Source organism: Sceloporus undulatus, chromosome 3 (assembly GCF_019175285.1).
Source record: "Sceloporus undulatus isolate JIND9_A2432 ecotype Alabama chromosome 3, SceUnd_v1.1, whole genome shotgun sequence".
Taxonomy (NCBI): domain Eukaryota; kingdom Metazoa; phylum Chordata; class Lepidosauria; order Squamata; family Phrynosomatidae; genus Sceloporus; species Sceloporus undulatus.
Genome location: NC_056524.1, coordinates 223,704,334 through 223,732,102, shown reverse-complemented (window position 1 = coordinate 223,732,102; position 27,769 = coordinate 223,704,334). Strand labels below are relative to the sequence as shown.

The window sequence follows — 27,769 nt, the reverse complement described above, 5'->3', positions numbered from 1 at the left end:
GAAAGGCTGATGCAGTAAAATAAGTACATAAATATTTTAATGGAGAAAGTTTGAGTCTTCCTTGACAAATGTCCATGCTTTCCTAGAGAGGCCTGTGCCACCTTTAAGAACAACTGTTTTGAACTGTTCATTGTGCACATCTTCCTCAGCTAGTGACCCTTGTTTCTCCAACCCCTGTGGGAGCAGAGGCTACTGTCTGCCCAGTAACGGATCTCACATCTGCACCTGCAAAGTGGGCTATACTGGCAAGAACTGTGAGAAAGGTAACTAGACCAAAAAAGCCACTCCCATAATCATCTAGAATAGAGATGCTGTTAACCATGCTGGTCCTCCTGCCCCTGCATACTAGGTACTAAATGCTATGCTTCCCCTTTTAACTTGTTTGTTTGTTTTTTCTCACTTGGGACAGGGAAAACTCACTTTCAAGATCTCATCACATAAAAGTAGAGATTGCAGTTGTTAAAGAAAATGTCTTTTCTTGGCGCAAATATTAACTAAAGGCCTAAACAGACTGGCGATAAATGCCGGCATGGGGCAGTTTGTGAACATGGCAACTTCACACCGTGCACCCCAACTCTGTCCCCACACCGGCATGATGCTATGCGCCCCACCACATGGCGGAAGGCATCATGCTGCGTCTTTGCTACAGTGTTTACATGTGGAAGAGCCACAGCAGCAGTGGCTAGTGTGTCCTTTCCACAGTGCAAAAAGGAGTACTTTTGTGGCTTTTTTGTTTTGTTTTTTTTTTTTTTTGCACCACAGAACTGCTGGGTTGGGGGCGTGGTGTGCGGTTGCCCCATCCCCAATCCAGTGCTTCCATTCAGCCCCTATGACTATGTAGTTGCTTCTCAGATAATAGGGGTTCATAATTTCATTATCTGACCCACTTTTCCAATGGAATTTAGGCTTGTTGTAAGATATGACCACATGAGTTATCCCAAACGTAGGTGTGCCCATTCTGTTATTTCAGTCCCCTTCACTCTGTACACAGAGATTAAAGCAATCTTTTCCCCCAAATATGAAAAATTGATATTTATTGTAATGTTACTTGCAGGGATCTGCCCAGATTAGTTGGATTGAAACCAACTAAGCCTTTCAAAGTCTGATCAGTGAATTCATAGGAGTAGAGGTATCACAGAATCTTGCTAAGGCTGTATACAAATGTTAAGGTCTTGAACAGAATTCAGTTAAGGCCATGTACAAATGTTTGTGTGAGCTGATGATCTGTTCCCATTTTTAAAAGGTACCATAAACCATGCTTAGAATGCAACATGTTATACAGAGCCTGAATGAAGAAAAATCCCCCCCCCCCCCCATCATTAACCAATAGGCTTCTGGAGCTTGCAGAGTAAAAGGATAACTTTTCCAAGTTCTGATATGATGTAGATTTTCTGTGCAGGTATCAAAATCCACAGCAGTCTGAATTGTGTGATTCTCCACCCTCCAAAAAAAGTGTGTGTGACTGTGGGGTAGGGTGATCTTTCACTTTGGCTTTCAGTGCATGTGGATATTTCTGAAGAGCATCTGCATATGTAATATGAGTGCAGTTGATATGGATATACCCAGGCTCTCTTTTTCTATGGGAACAAGTTATTAAGACCAGCTTAGCATTTGAAGCAGGCCTGAGAATCACCAGCTGCTTCATGGGGTGTCTAGTTTTACAAACTTCTTTCTAATTGAGAAAAAGAAATTATACCTATTAGATACTTGGAATGTATGTTTTGTGCCAGCATTGCTTTCCTGCTGCTTCTTGTAGAAAGATTTGATAATGGAATAAGGGAGGAAGATAATTCTGTTGCATGAAAACTGATGCTGTGTGCTTCCTTCTTATTGTTTGCATTGCCACCTTGAAGAGCTGCTGCCACCAACGTCATTAAAGGTGGAAAAGGTGGAAGAGACTGGGCTGTCAATCTCTTGGCACCCTCCCAAGGACCAGGCTGCCAGGCATATGATTGATGGCTACGCCGTGACGTACGTATCCTTCGACGGCTCTTACCGCTGGACTGATTATGTGGACCGAAGCCGTGCTGCCCACCATTTGCGGGCACTAGCCTCCGGCAAAGCCTACAATATTTCTGTCTTTTCAGTCAAACGCAAATCGAACAACAAGAATGATATCAGCAGGCCCGTCATGCTCGTCACTCGTACTAGTGAGTAGCTCCTGCAGGGAAAGAGAATTGTGGGTGCAGAAATGCCTGGCTGCAGCAGTCAGGCCATCATCTTGGCAGGGGCCTTTCAGACCTATAGAGCACATAGTAGGTTTCCAAATCTAATATGAGAATAGTGGAGCACTGCTTCTTTTATCTATGGTAGGGATTTCTTCCACACCTATGGAAGCTTGTTACTGTCACAGCACAACTTAAATGTTTATAAGTGTATCACAAGAACTATGGGCCAACAGCTAGTTGAAATAGACCAAATAATGTAGGAGCAAACAGAAATGATGTCCAAAGGAAGTATGCTACATAAATTTCATTTTGTTTCCAAATGCTTATTCCCTTGGAGCAACAATGTGAAAAGGAAATGTCACTGTAAATAAGATGTAATTTAAGTTTGCAGAATAAGTCAAAAACAAAAATGCTGCCATGATCGCTCAAGAAACATTGTGAAGGAAGAATGTGTTTATTTTTGTGTATGTTGATATGATAGAGTTCATAGAGCTAATCTGTTTGGGATTTCAGACTATTTTTGAAATGCCCTCCCCCGAAGTTTTTAAAGTGCATGATCCATTATAGTACTGAGCTTCTTTAACTGTAATAAATGAAAATTAAAAGGAGAAATCTACAGCTAGGGTTGCTAGTTCAGGATCATCCCAAACATTCATGTTTTTGGACCAAAACCTGAGACCTATGGATGGCCCATACTGATGTCATTAAATGTTATGCATTAAGCACCAACCACAGTTGCTCACTGCTTGTCATATTGTCCTTATGGAAATTAAGACAGAAAACTTAGCTAAAGTTGCTGTTCCTAATTCAAAGTGAAATAAGGGAATTATTAGGACATTAGGTAGATGAAACAAAGAACATTTAATGTTCTAGCCTCCTTGCTTCTACCCAGAAGGTGGCTGTGAAGCAGGGTCGAAGTTGAGCTTGGTGCAACAATGACTGGGAGGAATGGAAGAAGTTAACCAAATTAATACATAGACACCCCTTACCAAACAATCTTCACAAGTTGCAGCAACGGATCAATCAAGACATGCAAATTGTGGCAAACTGCTGCTCTCCTACCTGAGTTGGAGATTTGTATTCAGCCCTTTCCTTTTGCTTGGAACTGAACCCTCTCAAAACAAGAATTTGCACTCTTATCTCCTGCCTGGAGATGACCCATGGATACTGGAGATTCAGGGTCAAGCCTTGATATCTGGCAAACTTACCAAGAGCCATTCCTTTTGGACAATTCAGTAATGGCCTCTGGACAGTGTGTAGCAGCCGGGTTGAAAGAAGAGGATATTATATCCTAACTGGGGGGAAAAGATAATGATTGAAACCAAGAAAACAGTGCTTTTGCATTAGGTAGTGAAAATGCCTTGAAGGACACCGTGAACAACAGACTTTCTTTGCTAGAAGAAGAAATATTCCTTCATCAAGGGTATGAAGAAATAAGAATTCCAAAGGAACCACCTTCAGAGCAGTTGTTACATACAGTAAATAGCTGTTACTGTTTTGCTACAAAGGCATTGGTGATATTCACTTAGAAAAAGGACCAGTTAGACATTGCTCTGATCAATTTCCCTAAGCATTTGGTTTTGTGCTGTGTTTTGGATCAGTCAGCTGGGCCAAGAGCCTTAATATCAAGACTAATGTCATACTTAAAGGTCTGATTGCAGTAGAATATGTGTATTCTGTGAGCTGTTGAGTTTGGAGTCCAGAGATACTGATGTGGCGAATTGCCAGGGTTTTGGAGATCTGTATTAGCTCCATCCCTGAAAATCCATTGTGAAGACCAACTGTCCCCATTCTTGCTTGCCTTTTCTTGGATTTTAAAAGAAAAATTGATGCAAAAAATGCCCCCCCCCCCAATATAGACACTTGTAGGGCAGTTTTGCTACATTGTGTATCCCTCCTACACCATTTTAGGCCTAGAAAAGGTCTTTATTTAATAAAGAAAGAAACCAGAATTCAGCTGAGTATTTTTATCCCCTGAAATACATCAGAATTCCCATGGGGTTAGAAAATACCCCAGATAGTACTCAGTGAAAAAAAATGAATCCATGTTAATAAGGGTTAACCACATAGGGACTGTACATATCCATGTGGTAGTTATTCCTGTTCCAAGAAGCAGAGCAGGAAGTAGCAGGATCTGTGGGTTAGCAACGCTGATTTAAATATCCTGGTAAATGGGTATTTTCAGGATCAGCATTGTAGATTGAATTCCTCTGTAGATTTCCAACTCTTCCTACATCTTGGAGAAAATATGAGCATACATGATATGTACAAGTTCCATGTCCTTTAGTACCCTTTTCTTTAGATACTTTCCTACTCACGTATCGGGCATGCTACCATGTAGATAGCTTACAGACTAATATTCATCATGCTCTTTTTTTATGCAATTAGCTGGTCCCAGCTCATCAGCTGATCTTGTTTAGACAAATTATTAGCATGTTTGTAGGAGCAACTTGCTGTTTCCTGTCGAGAAAAAGATTTATACTCTACATGGTTCGTATATAGCAACCCCTTCATCTCCCACATCATCACTATGAGATTGCATGCATCTAGTTAAACACATAGTAATCGTGACAGAGCTTACCTTGGACTTAGGCTTCTCTGTGGTTTCTATAAACTTTGGATGAATCCTGGCCTATGCCTGTGGATTTATGTAATTTTACATCACATTCTTTTTGGTAAGCAGTTAAAAGACTCATTTTGAGCTTTGAATTTCTTAGCAGACATGAACTGTGCTAGATGGGAAGCATGAATGACTTTTCTTGTGTGCAAGGTATCCCCAGCCATGTGAAGTATGTAAGTGGTCTTGATCTAATGAAATAGGTTGCAGTGCATGGAGGTTTGTGCAAAATAAAAATGTTAATCTTTGAAGTGATACAGTATTCTTGGTTTACAAAGGGACATTTGAGACTAACTGAAAGAAAGATGTTTGTGGCATAAGCTTTCACGGACTCAAATCTTCATCAGATGTTCTCTGTTCTTAGTTGTTTGCTAAGTGTCTTATAGGACCCTCTTGACAATAGAACAAAATGCAGTTGTCAGAAACATCCTGTGAGGTTAACAAGATGCCCTAGCCCTACATTGTATTGTCAGTAAGGAAGGGAATATCCTGTTGTAGAAGTCCTGTTAAAAGCCCAGCCTGACTTTTTTTTTTCTTCTGTAGGAAACTACTGAAATGAGGAGGATACCTCCAATAGGATATTGCTCACCAAGATGATGGAGTGAGTGTGCCACGGTCAAGTGGGGTGAGTGGTAACCACCTCTTTTCACCCCTCTCATCCTGCCAGGACCCCAGCCAGTGGAAGGATTTGAAATTGCCAATGTGACTGCCACAACCATTACTGTGCAGTGGGCTCTCCATAAGCTGAAGCACGCCACAGTCAGCAAAGTGCGTGTGTCCATCCGGCAGCCGGAGGATGTGGAGGATCGTGCAGTGGAACTAAACAACACTGTAACAAAATACACATTCTGGTGAGCAAAAAGAAGATTTCTTGGGGATGATGGAAAGGCAGTGATGGTAAATAAACTCAGCTTGTCATCTGCTATTTAGCTGGTCAGCCTTGTTTTGTAGCGTCTTTGTCACTAGCAGAGAACAGACTTGTTTTGTGGAGTCTTTGTCACCAGCAGAGAACAGACCACGTGACTGTTCTTAAGCCAGGCATCTGTAGTTTCTACTCTCCCACATGTTATTTCCTGGTCTAGGAATGTTCTCATTCTCCATTACAATGCATCTGATGAAGTAGGCTTAAGTCTACAAAAGCTCATGCTACCAAATTATATCTTTCAGTTAGTCTCAAAGTTACTGCAAGATCCCTTTGCATAGTGATCCCCCATTATAGTGTTTATCAGGTAATTCAGTGCATTTTGAAAAGTGCTTTGGTGCATTACTTGTTGAGTAATTACTTGCTAATTTTTGTTATTTTTTTAAAAAAAGAAAGTTATTTTTGGATTAATATGAGTTAGGCATGAAACTTCACCTGTTCCTGTCAAAATGCCTGTAAAAGTAACTAGAAAATTTAGGTGTTACACCAATAAAAGAAAATCACCCCTACTCCTTATACTATTTTTTTGAAACATGACATTGTTATATCCTCATTGCCTGTGGGTGGGGTGGGTGTTAATTTGTTACAGGTAGACCCTTTCCAGACGGGCCTTATGGGACATCCTCATCCTGTGCTAGTGTTGCCTCAGGCCTAACCCTAGCATGTGACGAGGGCGCAATCATGACAGCCTCCCATCCACATGGGGGCCGCCATGATTACATCACATGCGCGCCGCCTCCAAATGGAGGCGGCCTAGACACAGTGCTGGAAGGAGCTCCAAAACAGAGCTCCTTCTGGGGGAACACCTCATTCCCGCAGCCACCAAACAGCTGCAAGAACGAAGATGGGAGAAAGGGGCTGAACGGCCCCCTTTCTCTCCTGGCCGCTCCCGGGTGGCTCCCGGGGTGTCCTTGGGCATGAAGCCCCAAGGACACCCCTTTTGGGGACCAGGGAGGAGTGGCATTTTGCCGCTCCTCCCTGGTCCCAAAAAGCACCGGATTGGGGCCTTTGGGCTGTTGCTGTGGCTGCCCTGGCCCCAATACGTGCTTCAGTGGAGTGGCTGCAGGCCACCCCAGTGGGGTGGTCTGTACTCCGCCTATTACAGTGCCCAAACTTCAGTATCACACTTCTGCATATGTAATCCTGTGTTACGCATCTGTAACTGATCCATATTCATCATCCCTATGTAGTCACTACTATGGCCATTGTAACTGACCCCCCTCCCAACTTACTTTACTGGCATCAGTCACACCAAGAGAAAGAGGTCCATTCTGCTGGTGATTGAGATGCACGTGATGATGTTTCCACCCCTTTCCCACCAGTGAGCAAGGATGCAACCAGAACATGAGACAGTAGTCTGCTTCTGACTGTCGTGGCCTGGCTCACTGGTAGGAGGGGAAAATGTCATCTACCCACATCTCCAATGCCAGCAGAATGGGCCTCCTTAGCTTAGTGTAGCTGATGTCTGGTAAAGTGGTTTGGAAGTTTGCAAACACAACTAAGCAGCCCATGTAGAATTCCAGCCAGTATTTTTAGGTCATACCTCCCAACCTCTGAAACATGGTGGATAAACTGGGATTGTGAGAGCAAGGCAGCAAGTATCTTTTTGTTTTTGTTTTTTTAGGAAGCTTTAAATTGACACCCTCACACTGTCTAAATCCACTTTCTCTTAATTCCACTGAAATACAGCTTGCAGCTCCTCAAATTAGAAAGAAAGTTGAGGCTTGGACAGGTCAGTAAGGAATTTGGAATTGACATGCTTTCAGGTATTTTCCTCATCTACTCAACAGCTCTCTGTGTGCCGTAGATATTTGTTCACATTTCTCTCTGAGTGGATAGTTTATGCAAGTCTGACTCAGCAACAGTCAATAAGGAATAGCCTGTTCTTTGTTTCAAAATCATAGCATCTGGCTGAGATTGCCCTAACACATCTAACCCTTTTTCCAACAGGGACCTTCAGCCAGGACAGAAGTATCTTCTCCACATGTGGACCCTGAGTGGCCTCAGCACAGAAGACCATCCTACTGAGAGCTTTGTGACAGCACCCGTCTATGTCTGGACTCGTGAGTTTGACAGGAATATTTCCCACCTGGTTCTTGTCTTAGCAATAGCAATAGCAAGTACATTTCTATACCGCTTATCAGTGCACTTAAGCACTTCCTAAGTGGTTTACAATATATAAGCTAACTGCCTGCAACAAACTAGGTACTCATTTTAGTGACCTCAGAAGGATGCCAGGCTGAGTTGACCCTGAGCCCCTGGCTGGTAGTTTGTGAGTGAGTGGCTGCAGTACAGGCATTTAACCACTGCGTCTCAAGGGCTCCTCACTTTTTATTTACAACCACATCCAATGTGATTAGTTTTAGTCTTCCACAGAAAAGGAAACTGTGTTCTAGCATAACATCCACCTCTGACCTGTCACAACATGTTCATTTCTTGAGCATCTGATGTCTTAGAATAAAGGGAGCAGCAAACCCATTTTCAAAGAAGGTTGCCATCATTACCAGTAACCTACATTGTATTCCCATCTTTATTCTCTATGAACCAACTGAAACAACTTTTATTTAAATGTACAATATGTAATATGGTACATAGATCTAAGTACACAATTCAGAATTTAGAGCCTAGGCCAGATGCTGAAGGAAAAGACCTATGTAGCCCCTACAAAAGTCCAGTCTCAGCCAAAGCTTCCTTAGCCAAATTGCTTTTCATTTATACATTTACCAAATCTTGGGAAGGGGGGGATCCTTTCTTCCTCTTCATCCTGGAGGTATTCAGTGTGCCCATGCCAACCGCAGACTTGCCATCCACGGATTTGAGCTTCCGTGGATGGCAAGCCCTCGCTTTTTCAATATCTATGGATGCATTGAAAAGAATGAGTTTGAACATCCACATTTTTGCTATGGGGGGGGGGGGGTTTAATGCCTCGGAATGGATCCCTCATGGATGGCAAGGACCAACTGTATGTCCATTTTAAAATTTTCTGTTGTATATTTGCAACAGCAGCCTCTGCCCCTGAAGTTTCCAAAACTACTTTACAAGTTTCTTGCTAAATTCTGAAACTTCCTTTCAAAATGACAACCATGTTGCATGTTTTTTGTGCAAATATTATATCCAGGGGTAAAATTGATTCAATATCACAGCTTTCCTGACTGCAAAGCACAACTTTATTCCATGATACAGCTTTTCTGGCTGTAAAGCACAGCTCAGTTCCATAGGGTATCTTACCTCCAAACAATGAGGTAAAAGAAAAGGCTTGCCTGTGGCTTGAAGAATGTTCCCTATCATTCCTGAGAGGCTTTCTCCCTTGTAGTAATTCTCCAGGTGAAGGAGCAGTTAGATAATAATTTGGAGAAATTCCTGATTTATTGTCCTTCTTTTCTCTTAACAGGACCTCTTCCTCCTAGAAACCTCACTGCATCCAGAGTCACAGCCACCTCTGTTCAGATGGTTTGGGAACAGCCCCTGGTGGGTTCTGGTGATGGTTACATCATCAATGTCACCACCAGTCAGAATATGAAGAGTCGCTATGTGCCCAACGGAAGGTTGTCTTCCTACACAGTGCGTGACCTGAACCCAGGTCAAAGGTATCGCTTATCCGTAATGGCTGTCCAAAACACGGATCAAGGGCAATTGACTAGCGAACCTGCCCATCTCTACATTACAGCCTGTAAGTGTAGACTGCTATCTCTGCTCAGAGCTCCCAGAAAGTGACTTCCTTCTTTTGTATTCTGATATGGTGTGTGGAAAGTCTGTTTAGGGTGACATATTCAGCATATTCAACATGTTATGAGAGTGACAGAAACATCTGTGTCTATTGCGCAACAATTACACAGCATGTGTTGTCCCACTATCACTTTTTGGGAGGAGCAGACTTGAAAAAAATCCTTTTTTTGAATTACAGTTCCCAGAACCCATCAGCCAACATGGCCAGTAGCCATTAAGTTGAATGGATTTGGGGATCTACAGTCCAAATAAATAACTTTTCCCAAGGTATGGTGATGACAGCAGGGTGGGATTTTCTTAGCAGGAACTGAGATTTCACCTTTTGTCTCCTGCTTTTCTGGAATTATAATTCAGCAAGATGCAAGGAACTATAAAACCAGAAAGGCCCTCCCTATTGCCAGATATCTTCATAGAAACATAGAGCTGGAAGGGGCTCCATGTTAGAGCACATCCTTTTGTATTCACCTTGTTCATCCCTTTGTATTTAATGTGTCTTTGCAAGATATTAGGCTCATCTTTAGAAGTTGCCTTAACTAACTTATAACTTTTTAAATCTTTAATAGCAGCCAAGCTCAGGGATAGAATTTCTGAATCTGGTGGGAATTGTGGCCTCAGAGGAGTTAATATTTTCCCAGTGCTATTTTCTCATTGAAAAATGCCCATCCAGTGATGCTTTTATTTGAGTAGTGGCGTTTTCATTGGGAAAATGGCACTGAAGGAGGGTTTAATACCATAACCTTTGCAGTACCAAGATCTGATCAGGCCCCCTTGTTTCTGTTAACAATTTCTTCAAGCAGATCTTAACTCATAGGAAGGTTCGTGTGGGAGGAGGTGATCCCTGTGGTACCTATTTTTTAAGATGTTCAGAGCTCTATGGTTCAATGCCGGTTTTGACTTGTGCCTAGAAGCAAACCAAGAGCCAGTGTAGCTGTCTAAAACTTATGGAATAAGTTGCTTTCACTCAGTTCCATTAAACCTCATCCTCCCTGGTCTGCAGTGCAGAAGGATGGCAATCCAGAAAGACGCTGGAGCCAAACGGGGCATCCTCGCGTACTGAGAAACAGAGTCCCCCCAGCATTCCTGCCAGAACTGCGTCTGCTTGCAGATCACAACACCCCTGAGGAACCCTCCCTAGCACCCAGGTAAAGAAAGGAGCTTGGTTGCCAGTAAGAATAAACCTAAGGTGAATAGGCTTGGTTCATAAAATACTGAACTTTGAACTCATCACTTCAGCTGGCATTACATCACCAATGAGGAACATCCAAGTGTTTTCCTTTTAAAGGTTTACAGAGCTAGTGGATGGCAGAGGGAGGATCACCACTAAATTCAACAGCTCACCAAGTAGATCCGTCACTGTAAGAACACGTAGGTGCCCTTCAGTCTCCACACTTGTATTGTTCGCTACCATGGCACAAGACCTTGGACTAACAGTGTTGGCTGCTTCTTTCTAGAACCTGAAGCTCCCATAAAAGTGGAAGAACATACAGAGGAATCAACCAAGGCCAACCTGGCATTGCAGCTACCAGAATCAGAGAACAATAAGAAAGAAAGTAAGTCTGAAGAGAGGATAAAAAGTAACTTTGTGGGGTGTACATAAATTGCCCTAGTTTTGAAGTGATCCCCTCAGGTATCCAAAACAGGATTAAAGATATTGGTTTGACAAGATGAAGAAAAAGATAGGGTTATAGTCAATGGGATTTCAGGAGATGCAGGTTTTTTACAACTGTCCATTTTTGCATCTGGCCACTCTGATTATGTTGTATATGTTGTGGGTGAGCTGACATCAGTCCTGCATAGTGTGTTTACAACCAGGATTTAGATTTGCATATGTCATGGAGATTATTCTAACCTGTGGATCTCACAGGGAAGATATTCCAAAATCCACCACTAACAGCCTTATCGCATGATAAAAGGAAGCTAAAATGGAGTTAGAGAAAAGCTACTTTCTCCGTGCCTCACCACATGCTGTAGTAGTACAGTCGTTCCTCCATTTTTGCGGACTTCAAGTCTGCGGTCTCAGTCCTTTGCGGACTGGCAAGCGGAGAGGATTAAAATAGCATGTGCGCCCGTGGGAGCACATGGCTATTCAAGCCAATGGGGCTTGAATATTTGCAAATTTCCATTTTCATGGGGGGGGGTGGAATGGATTCCCCACAAAAGTGGTGGGACAACTGTATTTCTGTTCTCCTTCCTGAAGGAAATGGTCTTAAAAGCATGTCTTTTGTCAAATGGATTTTTCCAGTGTGACAAAAGGCATGTTTTTATGACCATCTCCCTCAGGAAAAGAAAGAAAGTGCTTTGATGGCATGTGGACAAGCAAGGAGAAAGCCACTCCTCTCTGGTTCTGTTTCAACTTTAATTTCTCATACAATAAGGCTCTAAGAAGTCTCCCTTTCTGGTCTCTGTCAGTGTTGCCTCAAATAACTGACCCCTGTGTTATAACAGATACATATGTAATGAAACAGGTGTGGTGGAGTGCACATTTTGTATACTAGGCTGCTGCAAGCTTTTTCTTTCTACAAGAGAATTGTGTTTCAGGGCCTTCTGTAATGTGGACTTAAGTTAAATTGTTTATCTAAACTTTTAGGAGGAGGAAGACAATAGCTTTTTTCACATGTTTGAAGGAAATTTAAATGAAGAATTGGTTTGATTAAACACTGACTTTTGTCTCTGGCAAAGGGTTTCTGTGTCTGAAAAATTGTAGGTGGCAAAAGAAATGTATAGGTACGAGCAAACTTCAAACTCTAAAATGTTATTGTTTTGAGCTATTTCAAACCATCATATGGGGGAAATCCTGTTAACACGTCTGCATCAGGTTGTGCTTTGCCTCAGTAGTCTAATCCATGATCGTATTTTAATCATTGAAGTTGTCAGCTGCAGTCAGTTGACAATCCCCACCTTGCCTATAAATTTAATACAAAAGACCTTCACATATTGCATTTTATAGAAGACAGTCTGTTGATTTGTGCACAGATAGAGAATTTTGTACATTCAATATGTATATGGTAGACAAATACTGCTGATCTGTACAGTGCTACAGTTATTCACATACACTGGAATGTACATGTGTTCATTCTGCAGTGCTGAGGGTTTAGCTGCGGTTCTGTATTTTCTGTCCTCTAACTGGTACTTTTAAAACACACACCCTCCTTATGCTCTCCTTAGTCTCTTTTCTCTTTCGTATCTTCAGAATCTCTTTCAGAATTGCCTCTCACCCAGAATTTTTCACACAAAGTATCCCCCTCAGATCTCTCTGTAGTAATTGCTTAGTGACAAACACAGTTGTGCTCCAAGCAAAAAGTAAGGGCCCTACACTTACAGCTTACACAGTGAAAATATATTAGTCATATAAACATAAGTGTTAGTTCTATCCAGATACAGCTGTATGTTTGATATGTACTTTGAATTTAAAAGTATTCTTGTGGTTGGTTACAAGTCAGTAATGAACACAGATACAGATATTCTCCGAAACACGTGAACCCGTGTACATACAATGTGAACATATGTATAGTGTAAAATATGAATGCCCTTATGATAAGCCATCAAATAAGCTTTCCATAGGATCCTACAGACTCATGCAGGACAGAAATACTTGCATTAAACCTTGGGGGGAGGTGCAGTGTAATTGTAGTCATTTGAGTGTTGGATTTCTGAGGCTGAGAGATTGTGACTTGTCCAAGGTTACCCAATAGATTTCCATAGCTGAGCAGGGATTTGAATACTACAGAAGATGAAGATTTGAATCCTTCATCAGGCATGGGAACCCACTCGGTGACCTTGGGCAAGTCTCAGCAGAAGGCCATGGCAAACATCTGGATAAATCTCTGATATTTTACCTTTAAGGTTACCATATGTTGGAGTCAACATGAAGATACATGACAACAACAACATTTTAAGTGTGGTATGTGCTAAGCCCAAAGTATCTCACACTTGTCCTTTACTCACCAGGTGACAGGCAGAACTGTTCTGTAAACTACTGCAAGAACGGAGGGACATGTGTTGCTGGCTCAGATACTTACCATTGTGACTGTAATCCTGGATTCAAGGGCAGACAATGTGAACTGGGTGAGTTAGTAGAAATGTGGGCTTTCTCATCTATGAGGAAAACATACGATTAACGGAAAAGCATCCAAATACACAGTGAGGTAAATTCAACTGTTGCTTTCCCTTTTTAAGAGGGATGAAAGGTTTAACAAGCAAAAATAAAATTCAGCCTGCTTCATTACAATGTAACTTGGAATCTGCTTACAAATCTTCCCACAGCCTGGCACTGAAACAGTCCTGTAATATATTATATTATTTCAACATTTTCTTCTCCCCCAAGCACAAGGATTGGAGAGAACTTTAAAACAAAATCTACTGTGATTAGAAGCTACAACTGTCAATCATAAAACTACCCCCCCCCAACTTGTCATGGTATTACATGAAGACTTTTCAAAGAAATGTATCCATTATTGCATGCATAGTTTCTGAGGCTGCATCTACACTGCAGAAATAATGCAGCTTGAAACTACAGGAAAAGAGATTCCACCTCAACATTAGGAAGAACTTCCTGACAGTGAGGGCTGTTCAACAGTGGAACACGCTCCCTGGGAGTGTAGTGGAGTCTCCTTCTTTGGAGGTCTTTAAGCAGAGGCTGGATGGCCATCTGTCAGAGATGCTTTGAATGAGAGTTCCTGCATGGCAGGGGGTTGTACTGGATGGCCCTTGCAGTCTCTTCCAACTCTATGATTCTATGCTTTAACTGCCATGGCTTAGTGCTATGGAATTCTGGTATTTGTAGTTTTGTGAGCTATGTAGCCTTCTCTATCAGAGAGATCTGGTGACCCAACATACTACAAATCCAGGATTCCATAGCATGAAGCCATGATAGTTAAAATAGTGTCAAACTACATTAATTCTGCAGTATGGCAGGAGTCTGGTTCATCATGTCCCTCCGGCTATGGCTTTCTAATAAAGCTTTGGAAGGTTTGAAATTCAGTGCACTTCACAGGAGTCATGCTCCAATTCAGACATCTCTGAATGTCTCCAAATGTCTGGAATGTCTCCAAATTGGCTTGTTTCAAGAGTCATCTAAATTCAAAGCATAGCTCTACTTCATAGCTGCTCATTTGTATAGTTATAGTACCATTAAGAGAAAGATAAAATATGAGCCAGGTTTGAACTATTGCAAACCTTATTATGTGGAACAGCCACACTATAGTGTGAAAACAGGGCAGAATAGGGAGGATGTCTGCATAACAGGAGTAAAACTGGCAGAAATTGCTTCCTCAGTTGAATGCCCACAGGTGGTCCTGCAGTTGAAAATAGAGGCTGAAGATTCATGGATAAGTGATTATTTTTGTTTGATTAGTTTTCTTTCTTTTTTTTTTATGTATATAGTCTGTTGTGTATGTATGTATGTATGCTTGTATACCATTCAGTTGGATGGGTATATTTGATATGTTCTCGGATATTTAATAAAAATATTTTTAAAAAAACGAAATAGAGGCTGAAGCAGTCACTGCTGTCTCTGTTCAGAGTAGATTAATTGATAGGCTGTATGTGCTATGACAGTGTATTGAACCAGCTACCCTATATTATTATTTTTTGTGACACATTAAATAAATGCTTATTTGTATTCCAGGTTCCATAAACTTTGCCTCAAGAAGCAGGCAGCAGTAATGTGTGTTTCAGTAGCCATTACTGTGTTACTCCCTAAAGCAATGGTTCTCAGCCTTTATCCCACCAAATGTTTTAGACTTCAACTCCCAGAAACTCTTCCCCTTGCTCATGCCAGCTGGGGCTTTGAGAAGCTGACATCCAAAATATCTGGAAGGATAAAAACTGAGAAATATTGAACCGACAAAGCATTGGTCCTCTAGTGTCCAGTTTCCTCTGAGTCATAACCATATTCTTAGTGCCTGGAAGCAAATTGCACAAATATGTAACATAAATTATGTATTTGGCTTCTGAGGGAGAGAGGGGGTGGGCCAATCCCATCAGGCCTCCCCAAAGGAACTGAGCCCTTCCCAGAAAGCTTCTGGCTCCATCCTCCACTCCCTTCCCCTTCTGTGACATGTCTTCTTAGATTGTAAACCTGAGGGCAGGGAACCATCTAATTAAAAGATTGTATGTACAGTGCTGTGTAAATTTACAGCGCTATATAAATAAAGCTTAATAATAATAATGATAATAATAATAATAATAATAATAATAATAATAATAATGATAATAATAATATTGAAATTGACATCCGAAGAGCTATGGTATACTACAGCACTTTTAACAGTCAAATCTCTCTTCCCTACCAACCCAATGTCTCTCTTCAGCCTGCAAGAAAGTGCCTCAGTCTTGTACTCGGCTCTACTCAGAAACCAAATCCTTTCCGGTCTGGGAAGGAGGTGTTTGTCATTATCTGTAAGTACTATCTGGAAGACCTTTTCTTCATAGCCGAAATTAGCTTTTGGCCCATCTTGGATAGATTATTGGCTTGCATACGAATGATTGTTGAGATTAGCACACCTTAATGGGCCATTAATCTTATCCAAAATTTTTATATAACAGGAGAATGTGACTTGGATCCCAAGATAAATTAACATCTAAAAAGACCCTGAAATTTTCTGAGCTCTCCTCTGCTCTGTAGCCATCTGTACCCCTTTCCCTCTACAGGGACAGGAGTCCCTCCTTCACATTATGAAATGAGACACAATCATACTGTTACAGAAGTTCCAACACTGAACTTTTTTAACAGTACAATTCTATACATATCTACTCAAAAGTAAGTCCTAGTGAATTAGAACTACAAATAGAATTGCACTTTAACTTATTTTAGGATGCAAGCTCATGATTCGAAGAAATTGTTTACTCAAGAGACCTTGCAGCAAGTTGTTGGTTTTGTGTTTAACTCTACTAGGAAGGCAAGATGTTAGAGAAAATAGGAATCCTAGAAGTAGGAAATTTGGCATGTACAGTTTTTCTTAAACCTCACCATTACAGGGTGAGAAGTTGCACCTGGAAACATTTTCTCCTCCAACTAACTCTCAGAATTATAGCAGATCTTATTGCATCTTATTACTGTATCCTAGAAGTGAATGCATCCAATCCAATGTGGGCTTAATGAGCACACCACTCAGGAGTGATTTCCTTTAATTATAAGCTAGTATATAGCAATGTGGTGGCTTAGTGGTTAAGATGCCAATTCTGAAGATCGGAAGATCAGCAGGTTGACAGTTCAAGGCCCAAATGCTGGATGATGGGGTGAGCTCCTATCACTAATCCCAGCTTCTGCCAACCTATCAGTTCGTAGGCATGCAGTAACCTCAACCAAAAACAAAAATGAAATACTAATAATTGTTAACCTATTTTGTAATGTTCTTATGTACAGATGTAGCCTCAGAAGTTAACATACTTGATTTCAAACATGTAATCCTAGAGTTAGCAACCTTTTCTGAGCAGTATGGGGAAGAGAGGGACTGAGAGAGGCCAGGTTACATGCATAATCTAATATTTATTAGTAGGCAACAGCATCTTTGTCATAGCACACTCTTGTAAAAACAGTGAATGACAGTGTAGTTATTATTGTTTCCCATTAACTGCAAGACAGCCAGCAATCAAGCAAGTTGTGCTATTCTCCAGATCTTGTCACAAGTGTAGGCCAGAATCCTGTTGGACAATTGCAAATATGTAACCTACAGTTACGCATTTGCAGTTTCTATATACATATTCACAATCATGCCTGTTCTCCTCACCTATTTGTTGTTGTGATAGATACAAGAGGGTCTACAAAGTGCACCAGGATGTCTGCTACAAGGAGAGCTGTGAAAGCACTGTTACAAATAAGGCACTCAGCAGGTAATGTGCCCCTGGTTGCTTTATGTCAATCACTGTTGGGAAAATCCTAAAGACTTCAAAATGCAGCCCCTTATTTCTCATTTAACTTGCTCTTGAGGACATAAAAAACCATCCAACTGATTTTTAATTTGGGAGGAATTCTCCTAGTTTGGGTGCTTAACAGTGTAATCCTAGCTCAAAGATGTCCCAGTTTTAGGGGATATGATTAGACACAGCCCTCTGCTGCTGGCAGAAATGCCCTTTTGCTGATCTCCTGGTAGAAGAGTCTAAAAGGTGGGTGAGGGAGAAACAGTTACATCATATTCAAGCCTCCTCCAACCCATATGCACCCATCATACCATAACTTTAGGGCAGGGCAAAGGTAGTCCTAAGTAATTTACCACAGTCTGAGCAAGGCTTGGAATTAACATTTCTTTATTTGGGTTAGTGACAGCTCAGCTTATCCTTGGTCATCTTCATGGGTTAAGATTGCACTCTAAGGTTGCAGAACTATACACAATTACCCTGGAGTAAACCTACATCCTAATGTACTCTAACTATATGAACACTTCCTACTGGGAACCTCAGTCAATACTGTTGCTTCCACATGAGTCCTGTGGAACTTAAGTTTTATTGTGGGAGCTAAGTAATATTTGGAACAATGACGTTCTTAAAAAATAAAAGAAAACTAATTGTTGCAGAACAAACAGCAATGTCTTGTTTGTTTCACACGTTAAATCTTCTCTTGTTGTTTCAGAAAACAAAGTAATAGACACTGAAGCCTTGTCGTAAGTATCTCTGTGGGAAAGTAGATGGGATAAGGGTTCCATTAGTCACTATGCTGGATACACAATCCAGATAGGACCCTCTCTATGAGTTATTCCTCACAATTGGGAATATGGTGGGTTCATCATGGAGGAAATAATAGCTGCATTTCCCTTGTGAAGGAGGCATTAAAAGATTAGATGACTGGTCTAGTATGAAGAGAAAAACAGTTATGTTCATTGAATGCCCAGACTTCTTCAATGGGACAGAAAAACATTAGAATTCTTTTATTAGATGCAGACATTGGACATCTCCAGTATCAGAAAGGTCAGACATTACTACGTAAGCAACATCTCAAAAATTATTGAGCACATCTCCATTCTCCATATACGTATCTTATACTTATGTCTGACCATTCCAACATTACAATGTTCTCCAACTAGTTTCCCCTGCACACACTGAGCAGAGAAATTAAATGCCCACAGGCAGCTTATTTGGATATTACTCATGGAAAGCAGCCTTTGTCTCAGTCCATAACAGAAATGGAGCACCCTACCACCATCATTTCAATTTCTTATTTGATTGGTTTCAAAGGTTGTACCAACAGAATTCTTTGCCAACATTTTACTTCCCTCAGGAATAAAGGAATCTGTTGTGCTCAACTGTAAGTGAGCAAGGACACAGGCTTAATCCACTTGCTGATTATGCCATAATATGCATATATGTTCACAATATACATTGGGGTTATGGTAGTGTATGCCATTTTGAGGATATGGAGGAGGCGGTATTTTGCAACACCACAGTGTAAGGCAACTCCTAAGTGCCAGCATGTGTCTGCACAGTCAGCCAGCATGCTTAGAGTTTCAAGAGTGGGCCATCTGCTCACTTCATCTGGCTTCTGCAGTTGGAGGCTGTCTAGGAGCCTTCTGGCTTCCCTGGACATTGTATTGCTGCAGCAGGAGCTTCAGCACTTGATGGCTTCCTTCTGGGGGAGGTGATAGAAAGAGTAGTAACAGAAATCTATGTAGGGAGAACTTTGTGCTGAGCAAGCACAGTGTAGGATTTTCCCTCTAAGCAAAATGTTTTTGGATTGGAATGCAGAGAAATAGCTATGTTGGTGTTTGTACATATATATATACCACCTAGATTGTCTTCATGATTCGTTTTTTCCTTCACAGGAACCAAAATCTTCAGCATTTCTGCAAACTGGATTGAAAAAGAAGGGGGGAGACTGCACTAGCATGAGCTCTGGACCTTTTCCCTTTGTCTTGTTCAGGAGGTGTTCACCAGATAGCCATATCTCCCTCTCTTTGACAAGATCATGAAGACTCACTTGCCTTTTCAGATGCCTTTTCATAGCACCTATTTTTTTTGTACAGGATGAATGACATGTTAGAAAAATTTCTCAGGACTGCTGTGCTTAGTGGGCCACTTGCAACAAGAATATAGCTCTGGCTTACCAATAACTGAGATACTCATCATGTAGTCTGAGGTTAATGAGCCACCTTAAATGAAAAAGTAGTCTGGAGGGAGGCACCTGTGTTCTAGATTAAAACCAAAAAGGAGAACCTCACTGCCACAAATATTTGGTGTTCAATGCCAATTTCAGGTTTAAAATAATTTCCATTTCCAAACAGTGACTTTTAAAAATTATGTAGTTATTATTGTTTCCCATTAACTGCAAGACAGCCAGCAATCAAGCAAGTTGTGCTATTGCTAGCAGATTTTTAACATTTCAAACGTTATGCTAGTGAGTCTATGTCTACCTTTTTTAAAAAAGATCGAAACAGACTTTTAGTTGTACAGCTTCTAGTCATGCTGTTTTATAAAGCTGCAAGGATACCATGCATTAATAGACATGTCTAAAGCCCTTCTACTCTGCCTCTGCTTCTTTGATGGGTAAAGCATCTTCTTGTGATGCCAATAGAGGAAAAAGGGTAAAACATCATTTTTCTCCATTCTTCTTCCCAAATGTTTGTTGCCTATAGTACTTAAGGACGGCCAGCCACTCAAGGAGCATTACTGTTTCTTAGCTTTTGAGTTTGTATGACTAGTTAAATATAAGATTGTGTTAATATACATACTGTATATTTTATAAATTAATACAGCCAGGGGTTCATTTATAGTTTTAAACTACTATTCCTTCAGTAGCAATGAGGCTCTGACAGGCCATTTGGTTATAGCAGAAAATTAACTCTGTATCCTGGCAGACTTTGAGAGTTGTAAATATAGTTTCTTCAATGAAGTGGGGAGCATTCCTTGCAAAAGGAATATCATTTCCAGCAGGGAAAAATGGCAACCCTCACTTTCCAGAAGTAGCACAAAATGGTTCTGCATATCCCTATTCTGAAAGGCCAACATAAAAAATGCTTAGACTCATTCCTAGGTGCTAATTACACATTTTTGATATGTTTGGGAAAGTCGTATCTACTGAGGATTTTAAACTTTTGGTGCTCTTACTATAGCACTCTTACTATAGTCCTAAAAATTGGACTATTCTTGGGACAGAAGAAGGAATGATAAAGGAGGACTGGCACCAAATCTTTGAATTTTTCCCCACTGTTAGTTACCATTATTTAATGGAACGCTCTGAAATGTGGATTTCTCATTGCAGGAGAAAGATAAAGAACAAGAAGAGTTTTTAAAGACCGCTTAGGTGAATTGCTGGGATGGGACAGAGGTACTACCCCAAGGATCACATATTCTATTGGACATAGATTATAACTTGTTTTAAATTACTGTATGCTGCTCTCTAAGGAGCCTGTCTTCCACTGCTCCATGTTAAAACATATTAGCATAAGTGTTATAGAAATCTGTCGTGTCACATCCCATTAGCAAGAAGAGAAAATTTATCACGTCCTCTGTTTCTTAGGTTCAGGCTGTGGGTGCTGCTGCTTATTTAGCCAAAACACCATCATTCACACAAAGAAGAGACATCAGCAGGTGAAGTCTTGCAAAACAATAAAACATATTTAGGAAGAGAGCAAAAACATATGGAGGAGAAAACCAAGAACAACTCAATGAGGAAGGAACATGGTCAGTTGTCACACAATATGGAGTGTTGGGGGGAGGAGGAGAAATGGAATGAAGTTGCTGAAATTCTGATACTGCAAACTCCGTACAAGTACTTAAAGTAAACTGGCTTACAGGGTAATGTCTATTACAGATAGAGCTTCCAAATTGCAAAAAGGGAGTAAAAGGGTGGTAATTACGGTCAGCAAAATAGCCTACTTTTCCAAGCCCAGTATGAGCTTTAAAAACCAGATGAAGGTCTTCAATAGTTTGTCTGTCACACAATCATATTGGTTTTCTCCCCAAGTACAATCTAAAGTAGCACAGAGTCTATATCAAGCCAGTATTTTATTGCCAGAATGAGGCATATGTAATGCAGCAATAAACTAAGAAAGATTTTATTCTGTCAAAGTTATTTTGTCTTGCATTTTAGATTAAAAATCCAATGTATTTAAAACCAGCCTGTTTCTTTAAGACTGATGGGGTTCCAGGAGCTGGCTCAGAAAGCCAGTTTCTTATCCACAAACTTAAATTGAAAAATGGGTTCTTTTTACCACTAATATATTTTGCTCCAGAGAGCTTATGGAGAGTGATGGTTAAAACCAGAAAAACAACAAAAATAAAATCAATTACACACAGAATAAGAGTTGGAAGAGACCACAAGGGATACCAGTTCAATTTCCTACCATGCAGATATACACAACACATCCCCATCAGATGGCCATCCAGCTTTTGTTTAAAAAAACTTCCAAAGGAGACTCCTTCACACTCTGAGGCAGTGTATTCCGCTGCTGAACAGTTCTTGCCATCAGAAAGTTCTTCCTAAATTTTAGGTAGACTCTCTTTTCCTGTAGGAAAAAGTCCTAGGACGACTTCACTCCAGCCTGCTATCCTGCCATAACTGAGCTAGTTTAGGGAAGAAAAAATACTGGTTTGGTATAATTTCTTATCACATTTTCCCCCACGACAGTACTTTGGTGATCTATAGTCACATGATCTGTTTTCTGCACTGCCAAACGCTGCCTTCCGGGAGGAAGCGTGAACAATCCTGGCTGCCAATTATCCTGAAAGCCCACTACTGTGTGAATGTGTTGGCAATCATGAAGGTGGCCGCCATGATCATGGAGAGGCGGAAAGAAGCATAATCGTGCCCACTCACACCACATACTGCCTCAGAAGCAGTAGAAGGGACCTATTGCATAAACCCAATAATGGAATAGCAGCAAGATTGAAAGCCTATTGATGAATTTTACCTATCAATGAAAAGATACACTACAGTAATGCATGGAATGCAAGGCGGCAGCAGGGCAGACATGAAGTGTAGGTACTTCATTTTATCCTGTTAAAGTTCTGCTTTTCTAGCCTCATGATAAAGTCCTTAGTCTATGAAGCAGCAGAAAACAAAGCTTGTCCCATCTTCAAAATGATACCCGTTAACTCTTTCCTCTGTATGCCAAGCATACCCAACTCCCTAAGCCGCCCTTCATAGGGCAGGGTTTCCAAACCTTTTACCATTTTGGTCACCTCATCTGGACACATCGCAGCTTGTCAATATCCTTGTTAAATCTGGGGTGCCCAGAATTGTACACAGTATTCCAGATGAAGTCTGGCCAAAGCAGAATAGAGTGTTATTATTACTTCCCTTGATCTAGACACTGAAACAGAGGAAGGTCACCCAGTGGGTTTTCTATAGTTGAATGGGGATTCAAAAGCTAATTTACAGTCATAGTCCAATGCTCAAACCACATCACACTGGTCACATATTCTCCCATAAATCCTTGACTATTCTGTCCTTGACAAAACTTGTAACAGCTAACATCTCTGATATGAAAGCTCCATCACAACATATATATCATCTTCCTTGACAACTCATCTCAAGATACAGGTTGTTTATTCCATGACTCATGTGTACCCTCCACAAGACTTAAAAGAAAAAGCTTGTGTTGGTTCTGACAACAGTAAAACTGAGTCAAAAGATTTAAACACAGAAATGAACAGATGATTTCCTGCTACGTAATGAGACAAACGAAACATGATGACTCAAGATTATTTGGGGCAGAAGACTTTGTATTGCTAGTCATCCACCTTAAATTTTGCAAATGTTTAAAATTACTCATTAATTAATGCTAGAAACTTAACCACAGTTTACTTCTGGAAGTATTTTAGTCAAAACTATCCCCCCTTATTTCTTAAGGAAAGAATTTTGAAACAAATATTTTTGTAGTTTTTAAGGTGTAAATGCAAATACGAACAACCAAACGTTCCTATTTTTATTACTTCTATACAGACACTGTATACTGTAGCCAGGTTTTAACTCCAAACTTAAATCTTCTGTGGAACCAATAATGACCACCTTCTTTTCTTCCTTTGCATGTTTCACACATTCATTCCCAAATAAAGCAATTATAAACTCAAACAGATTATATAATAGAACACACAAGAATCTTTATTTCATGTCCTGATTCATATCAAACCCTTCATCCTCATTCTCCAAATCTGATCGTTCATTTTTCACTGCCTCTTCATCTTCCCACTTCTGCTCTTCTTCACGGGCCAGTAATTTCTTAAATATCTCATATTCCTCAATTGTAGAGTAGGCTATTTTAGTCACAAAGTCATTTTCAGAAGCCCTGATTATGTTTTTCAGTTTGGGATTGACAATCTGAGTTTGTCCTTTCTTGTCAGGAGTTTGATAGAGTCCCAAGCGCTCCAAGAAGATGAACCGGTTCCTTATTTCAGTAAGCTTTGCTTGGAAGAAACTAGATTTCACTATTTCTCTATGTTTAACTCCCATCCGAAAATATGCAAACTGGGGGATGGAGAGAAGAGAGATTCTAAATATCAAAACTATCAAGCAGAAGAAACCAATTCTTTAATAAACTATTATCAATATTCTGTGCCAAAGACACAACACTTTTAAGCATACTCAATCCCACTCATGTCAGTGGGTGTAATTACTCTTAATGCTATATTGAATAGTGGGTCAAAGGCAGATGATATATGAATTATACTTCAGGATCTTCATTTGCATTTCCATACTCTTCTTCTTTGCTTTTGCCTCAGCAACATTGCTATCATGTTAAACAGGTCACATGACAACATCAGGGCTACTGGATTTAAATAAGGTAGATATGCTTTCATTCCTAAAGCTGGAAAAGTGTCTGAAGTCCTTAATGCTTTATAGAAATAGTTATGGCAATATAGTAGAGACAGAATAGCCATCTTGGCAAACTGGTTATTTTGAAAGCCTCGATGTTCTTCTGCCTCTTTCAGAAAACTAGACAACAAATAGGACACATCAAAGAAAGCATTAATGATTCACGGAGAAATTCATTAGTGAAGCCATTAGCAGGCAGGTCTCACTTTAAAAAAGATTTGAACTTCTAGCCTCTCTTAACTGAAAAGGTAGGTCTTAGGTGGCAAAGGAAATTCAAAGGATAAATTCAAAGCTTTTCTCTGTTCATATTTGGAAACGAGTGAGTTCGTTTTAAGATGTTTTTAAAGCACAATCAAGTTCTAGGGGTGGGGGAGAAGTTATCAAAATGCCCTGTGAAACAAGTAGTTTGTCCAAGTCCTGAAAATGTGGTCTACTCTCAAAAATATGAGCTGACCAAAGCTATCTAATCCATTATGTGAAATGGATAGTTATCCACATTAGCAAAATAACTTTTAAAAAACATTGCACAACATGCTTTACCTGGAATTTGTATTCCACATCATTTAGCTCCTCTAGCAGCATATTTGGGCATGTCTGCAGAATTGTTGACACTTGGTCCACTGTGAAGAGGCATTTTTCTCTGAGGAGACGTTCTAGAGCTTCAATCCTTTTTTGAGGCAATGAGAAGATACTTGGAAAACAGAGTGCCACGTGGTTGAGCCCACCTGTAAAATATGAGGACATACATATAACATTGGTATAGTTCTTTTCCCCAGAAGCCACAATAGTGCTGATGTAGTCTTGCTCTTCATTCTGAGCGATGTGCAGAATTAAAAATTCACCACCAAATCCATACATCCCAAGGAATATAATGAGTATGTTAGTGCTCTTGTTCAAGAGATGGTAGTTTTTTCATGATATCACCATAAGGAATTATTAACTATTTCAAGCCTATTTCAAGTTTATTTACCGAATTGCATTTAAACCCTGCCTGTTAACACATTTTCATCATTGCAGTTGTATGTATTGTCCCTTATTTGTATATTTGTCTCTGTATGCTCATGTGTGTGTGCCTTCAATATACAACAAGCAATGGAGAAATAAAGGGAAAACACTGTGGAGCAAATGAAAAGGACTAATAGGACAGTGACAATGTTCTTAAGTAACTGCACTCAAGGATCGGAGGGAGGGGAGGGAAAAAGGAATAGTAACAGAAAGGAATACTTATTATCTTCACACAGAAATAATTTAGAGCACTAGAAAAAAGTGTGAAATACAAAGAAAATTTCAACTTGGTCCATGGGTGTCCAGCAAGGATTTTGTTGGCAAGCATCTTCACTAATCCATTTCATTATTTCAATTTCTATCTTTAATCCTTCCATATTTCACAGCAACATTTAGACAAATTTCCATTTGACTATTCCTCAAAGGAGTGGGGGGGGGACTAATCTTCAAAATAGGATCCATCCCTTCTTTGAAAGGCCATCCAACCTCTGTGATTTATTCAGTGGCTTGAATTTTAAAAACTGAAGCGTGAAGCTGGTGTGATTGCCATCACTGATCAGAACCCTTTCCTAGAGAGCACTTTTCTATATTTCACATTAATGTCCAGCTGAACAATGGAAGTTTATGCTCCCATAATCCAAGCAAATTGGGTCTCAACAATCCACTATGGCTCTGGAACACTATTCAATACATACAGTAACTCCACAACACAAAGAAAACACTACCTTCCTGAAAGCCAAGCCTCCTCAAAAGATTTGCACGGTCCCTCAGATGTTTTGCTGGCATTCTTAGCAATTCAGGGTTCTTCTGTAGGGCGCTCAGTGTGGCTTCAGTGCTTAAACCCAGGAGGAGCAGCTCTGAAACTACCGTCAATCTGGGTTGCGGTGGCAGTTTGGGCTGCAAGCTGAACAAGTGGGTTACCTGAGCAGGACTGAGACCCATGTCCAAGAATGAATCTGCTACTTTCCCTAGCTTGGAGCAATCCAGATCAGCTGATCTCTCATGATCCACAGGAGAAATAGTGGGAGTTTTCAGGGGCTTCTCGGAGCCTTTGCTGCTGTCTGCTTTGGAGCTATGAAGGGGAAAGCTTGCTTCGCTTTGTTCAGTAGAGTTGGCCCTAGTCAGTCTGTAGAATCCCAAGGACTGAAAAGAGCACAGAAACTCAACATGCGCTGCTTTTAGAGATGACTGGACATAATGACAGACCGCAGGAAGGCAACTCTTCTTTAAAATCTGCAAAGAGACATAAATAACCCACTTTATTTAACTGCACGACGAACTACAATTCCAAGGATTCCATAGCACTGAGCCATAGCAGTTAAAGCGGTGTCAAAATGGATTATTTCCGAAGTGCGGATGCAGCCTTGGGACTATAGCGTCCAGCCGTGGCTCATTGCTATGGAATTTTGGGATTTGTAGTTTTGTGTGTCAATTACCCTTCTCTTTCAAAGAGCTCTGATGCCACAACAAACAACGATTCCCAGGATTCCACAGCAGCAAGTCATGACAATTAAAGTGGCCTCAAACTGCGTTATTTCTGCAGTGCGGACGTGGCTTTGGGAGTCCAGCATTGATGACTCATCCTCATCATATTTGTTTGCATCCTGCTCTGTTTCCAGAAATGGGCCTCCATTAACATTGTAGTTAAAAAACATACAAAAGTGGTACATGAAAATGTAATTGAATTATTACAGTATAAATAGATAGATACAGTACAGATATTTTAAAAGACAGCTTATTCAAAGGTTAAAATACAGCTTGAAAAAAATAAAACTGTTTAAAACACTTTAAAAACACCACCACAGTGCTAGCGAATTCTGGGAATTGTAGTTTTGTGAGGCATTGAGCCTTTTCTGTCAGAGAGAGAGAGAGAGCGCTCTGGTGCCACAGCAAACTACAACTCCCAGGATTCTCTAGCACTGAGCCAGGGCAGTTAAAGCGGTCTCAAACTGGATTGTTTCTGCAGTGACTTGGGAGTCCAGCATCCAGCCATGGCTCAGTGCTATGGAACTTTGGGATTTGTAGTTTTGTGATGCATTGAGCCTTCTCTGTCAGAAAGAGCTCTGGTGCCACAATAAACTACAACTCCCAGGATGCCCTAGCACTGAGCCAGGGCAGTTAAAGCAGTGTGAACATGGGTTGTTTCTGCAGCCTGGAGAGTCCCGAGGGGCGTCTGGCATCCATCCAGGGCTGGCTCTCACTCACCTGCCCTAACTCTCCTCGCCCCAGTGCCATCCTGAGAGACCCCACTTCCGCCCGAGAGAAAAATGGCGGCGGTGGCGACGGAAGCAGAGGGAGAGAGGAAAGCGCTCCAGCCACTGCTTCCACCGGAAGCAGGAAGCAAGGTTCCACCATGAAACCACGCCCCCCTCGGAACCGAACTGTGCCCTTTTAAGGGAATTTTGGACTCCATCTCCCAGAATCCCAGGCTATTGGCCAACATGGTTGAGGCTTCTGGGAGATGAAGTCCAAAAAATCTCTTAAAAGGGCACAGTTTGGGGGACCACTGCTTGAAGAGCAAAGCTCCCTCCGCCACAAGACTGCACTCCCCACAATCCCTTGGCAGTTAAAGCGGTATCGGACCG

At 40.9% G+C, this 27,769-nt stretch overlaps 2 protein-coding genes across 8 annotated transcripts in view; one reads left to right on the top strand and one right to left on the bottom strand.

Moving 5' to 3' along the window:
• The window catches only part of SNED1 (sushi, nidogen and EGF like domains 1), a 91,288-nt gene extending 69,826 nt beyond the window's left edge, over positions 1-21,462 (top strand). For 4 of the 7 annotated variants that reach the window (XM_042458893.1, XM_042458899.1, XM_042458898.1 and 1 more), the window contains 13 exons: positions 87-263; positions 1,854-2,150; positions 5,453-5,636; positions 7,658-7,770; positions 9,099-9,377; positions 10,431-10,575; positions 10,716-10,798; positions 10,885-10,983; positions 13,382-13,498; positions 15,745-15,832; positions 17,183-17,266; positions 18,003-18,033; positions 19,189-21,462. In XM_042458893.1, coding sequence (XP_042314827.1) covers positions 87-263; positions 1,854-2,150; positions 5,453-5,636; positions 7,658-7,770; positions 9,099-9,377; positions 10,431-10,575; positions 10,716-10,798; positions 10,885-10,983; positions 13,382-13,498; positions 15,745-15,832; positions 17,183-17,266; positions 18,003-18,024 — 1,688 coding nt within the window. In that variant the 3' untranslated portion in view covers positions 18,025-18,033; positions 19,189-21,462. Of the gene's footprint in view, positions 1-86; positions 264-1,853; positions 2,151-5,452; positions 5,637-7,657; positions 7,771-9,098; positions 9,378-10,430; positions 10,576-10,715; positions 10,799-10,884; positions 10,984-13,381; positions 13,499-15,744; positions 15,833-17,182; positions 17,267-18,002; positions 18,034-19,188 lie in introns of those variants that run through there. The other 3 variants (XM_042458894.1, XM_042458895.1, XM_042458896.1) reach the window with 3 other exon arrangements.
• Positions 21,463-23,445: 1,983 nt separating this feature from the next.
• MTERF4 (mitochondrial transcription termination factor 4) lies at positions 23,446-27,506 on the bottom strand. Its single transcript, XM_042455997.1, has 4 exons — positions 27,390-27,506; positions 25,910-26,417; positions 24,720-24,904; positions 23,446-23,831 (listed from the first exon to the last, which is right to left on the bottom strand). The coding sequence occupies exons 1-4, from the start codon at positions 27,417-27,419 to the stop codon at positions 23,469-23,471; spliced, it is 1,086 nt and encodes a 361-aa protein (XP_042311931.1). The 5' UTR covers positions 27,420-27,506; the 3' UTR covers positions 23,446-23,468.
• Between the last annotated feature and the right edge of the window lie 263 nt (positions 27,507-27,769).

Coding starts and splice junctions, on each gene's coding strand:
- MTERF4 (XM_042455997.1), bottom strand. CDS start 27,419: ATGGCACTGGGGCGAGGAGAGTTAGGGCAG. Junction 24,905..25,909: donor GAGGCTTGGCTTTCAGGAAG/GTAGTGTTTTCT, acceptor CATATTTTACAG/GTGGGCTCAACCACGTGGCA. Junction 23,832..24,719: donor ATGTGGAATACAAATTCCAG/GTAAAGCATGTT, acceptor TCCATCCCCCAG/TTTGCATATTTTCGGATGGG.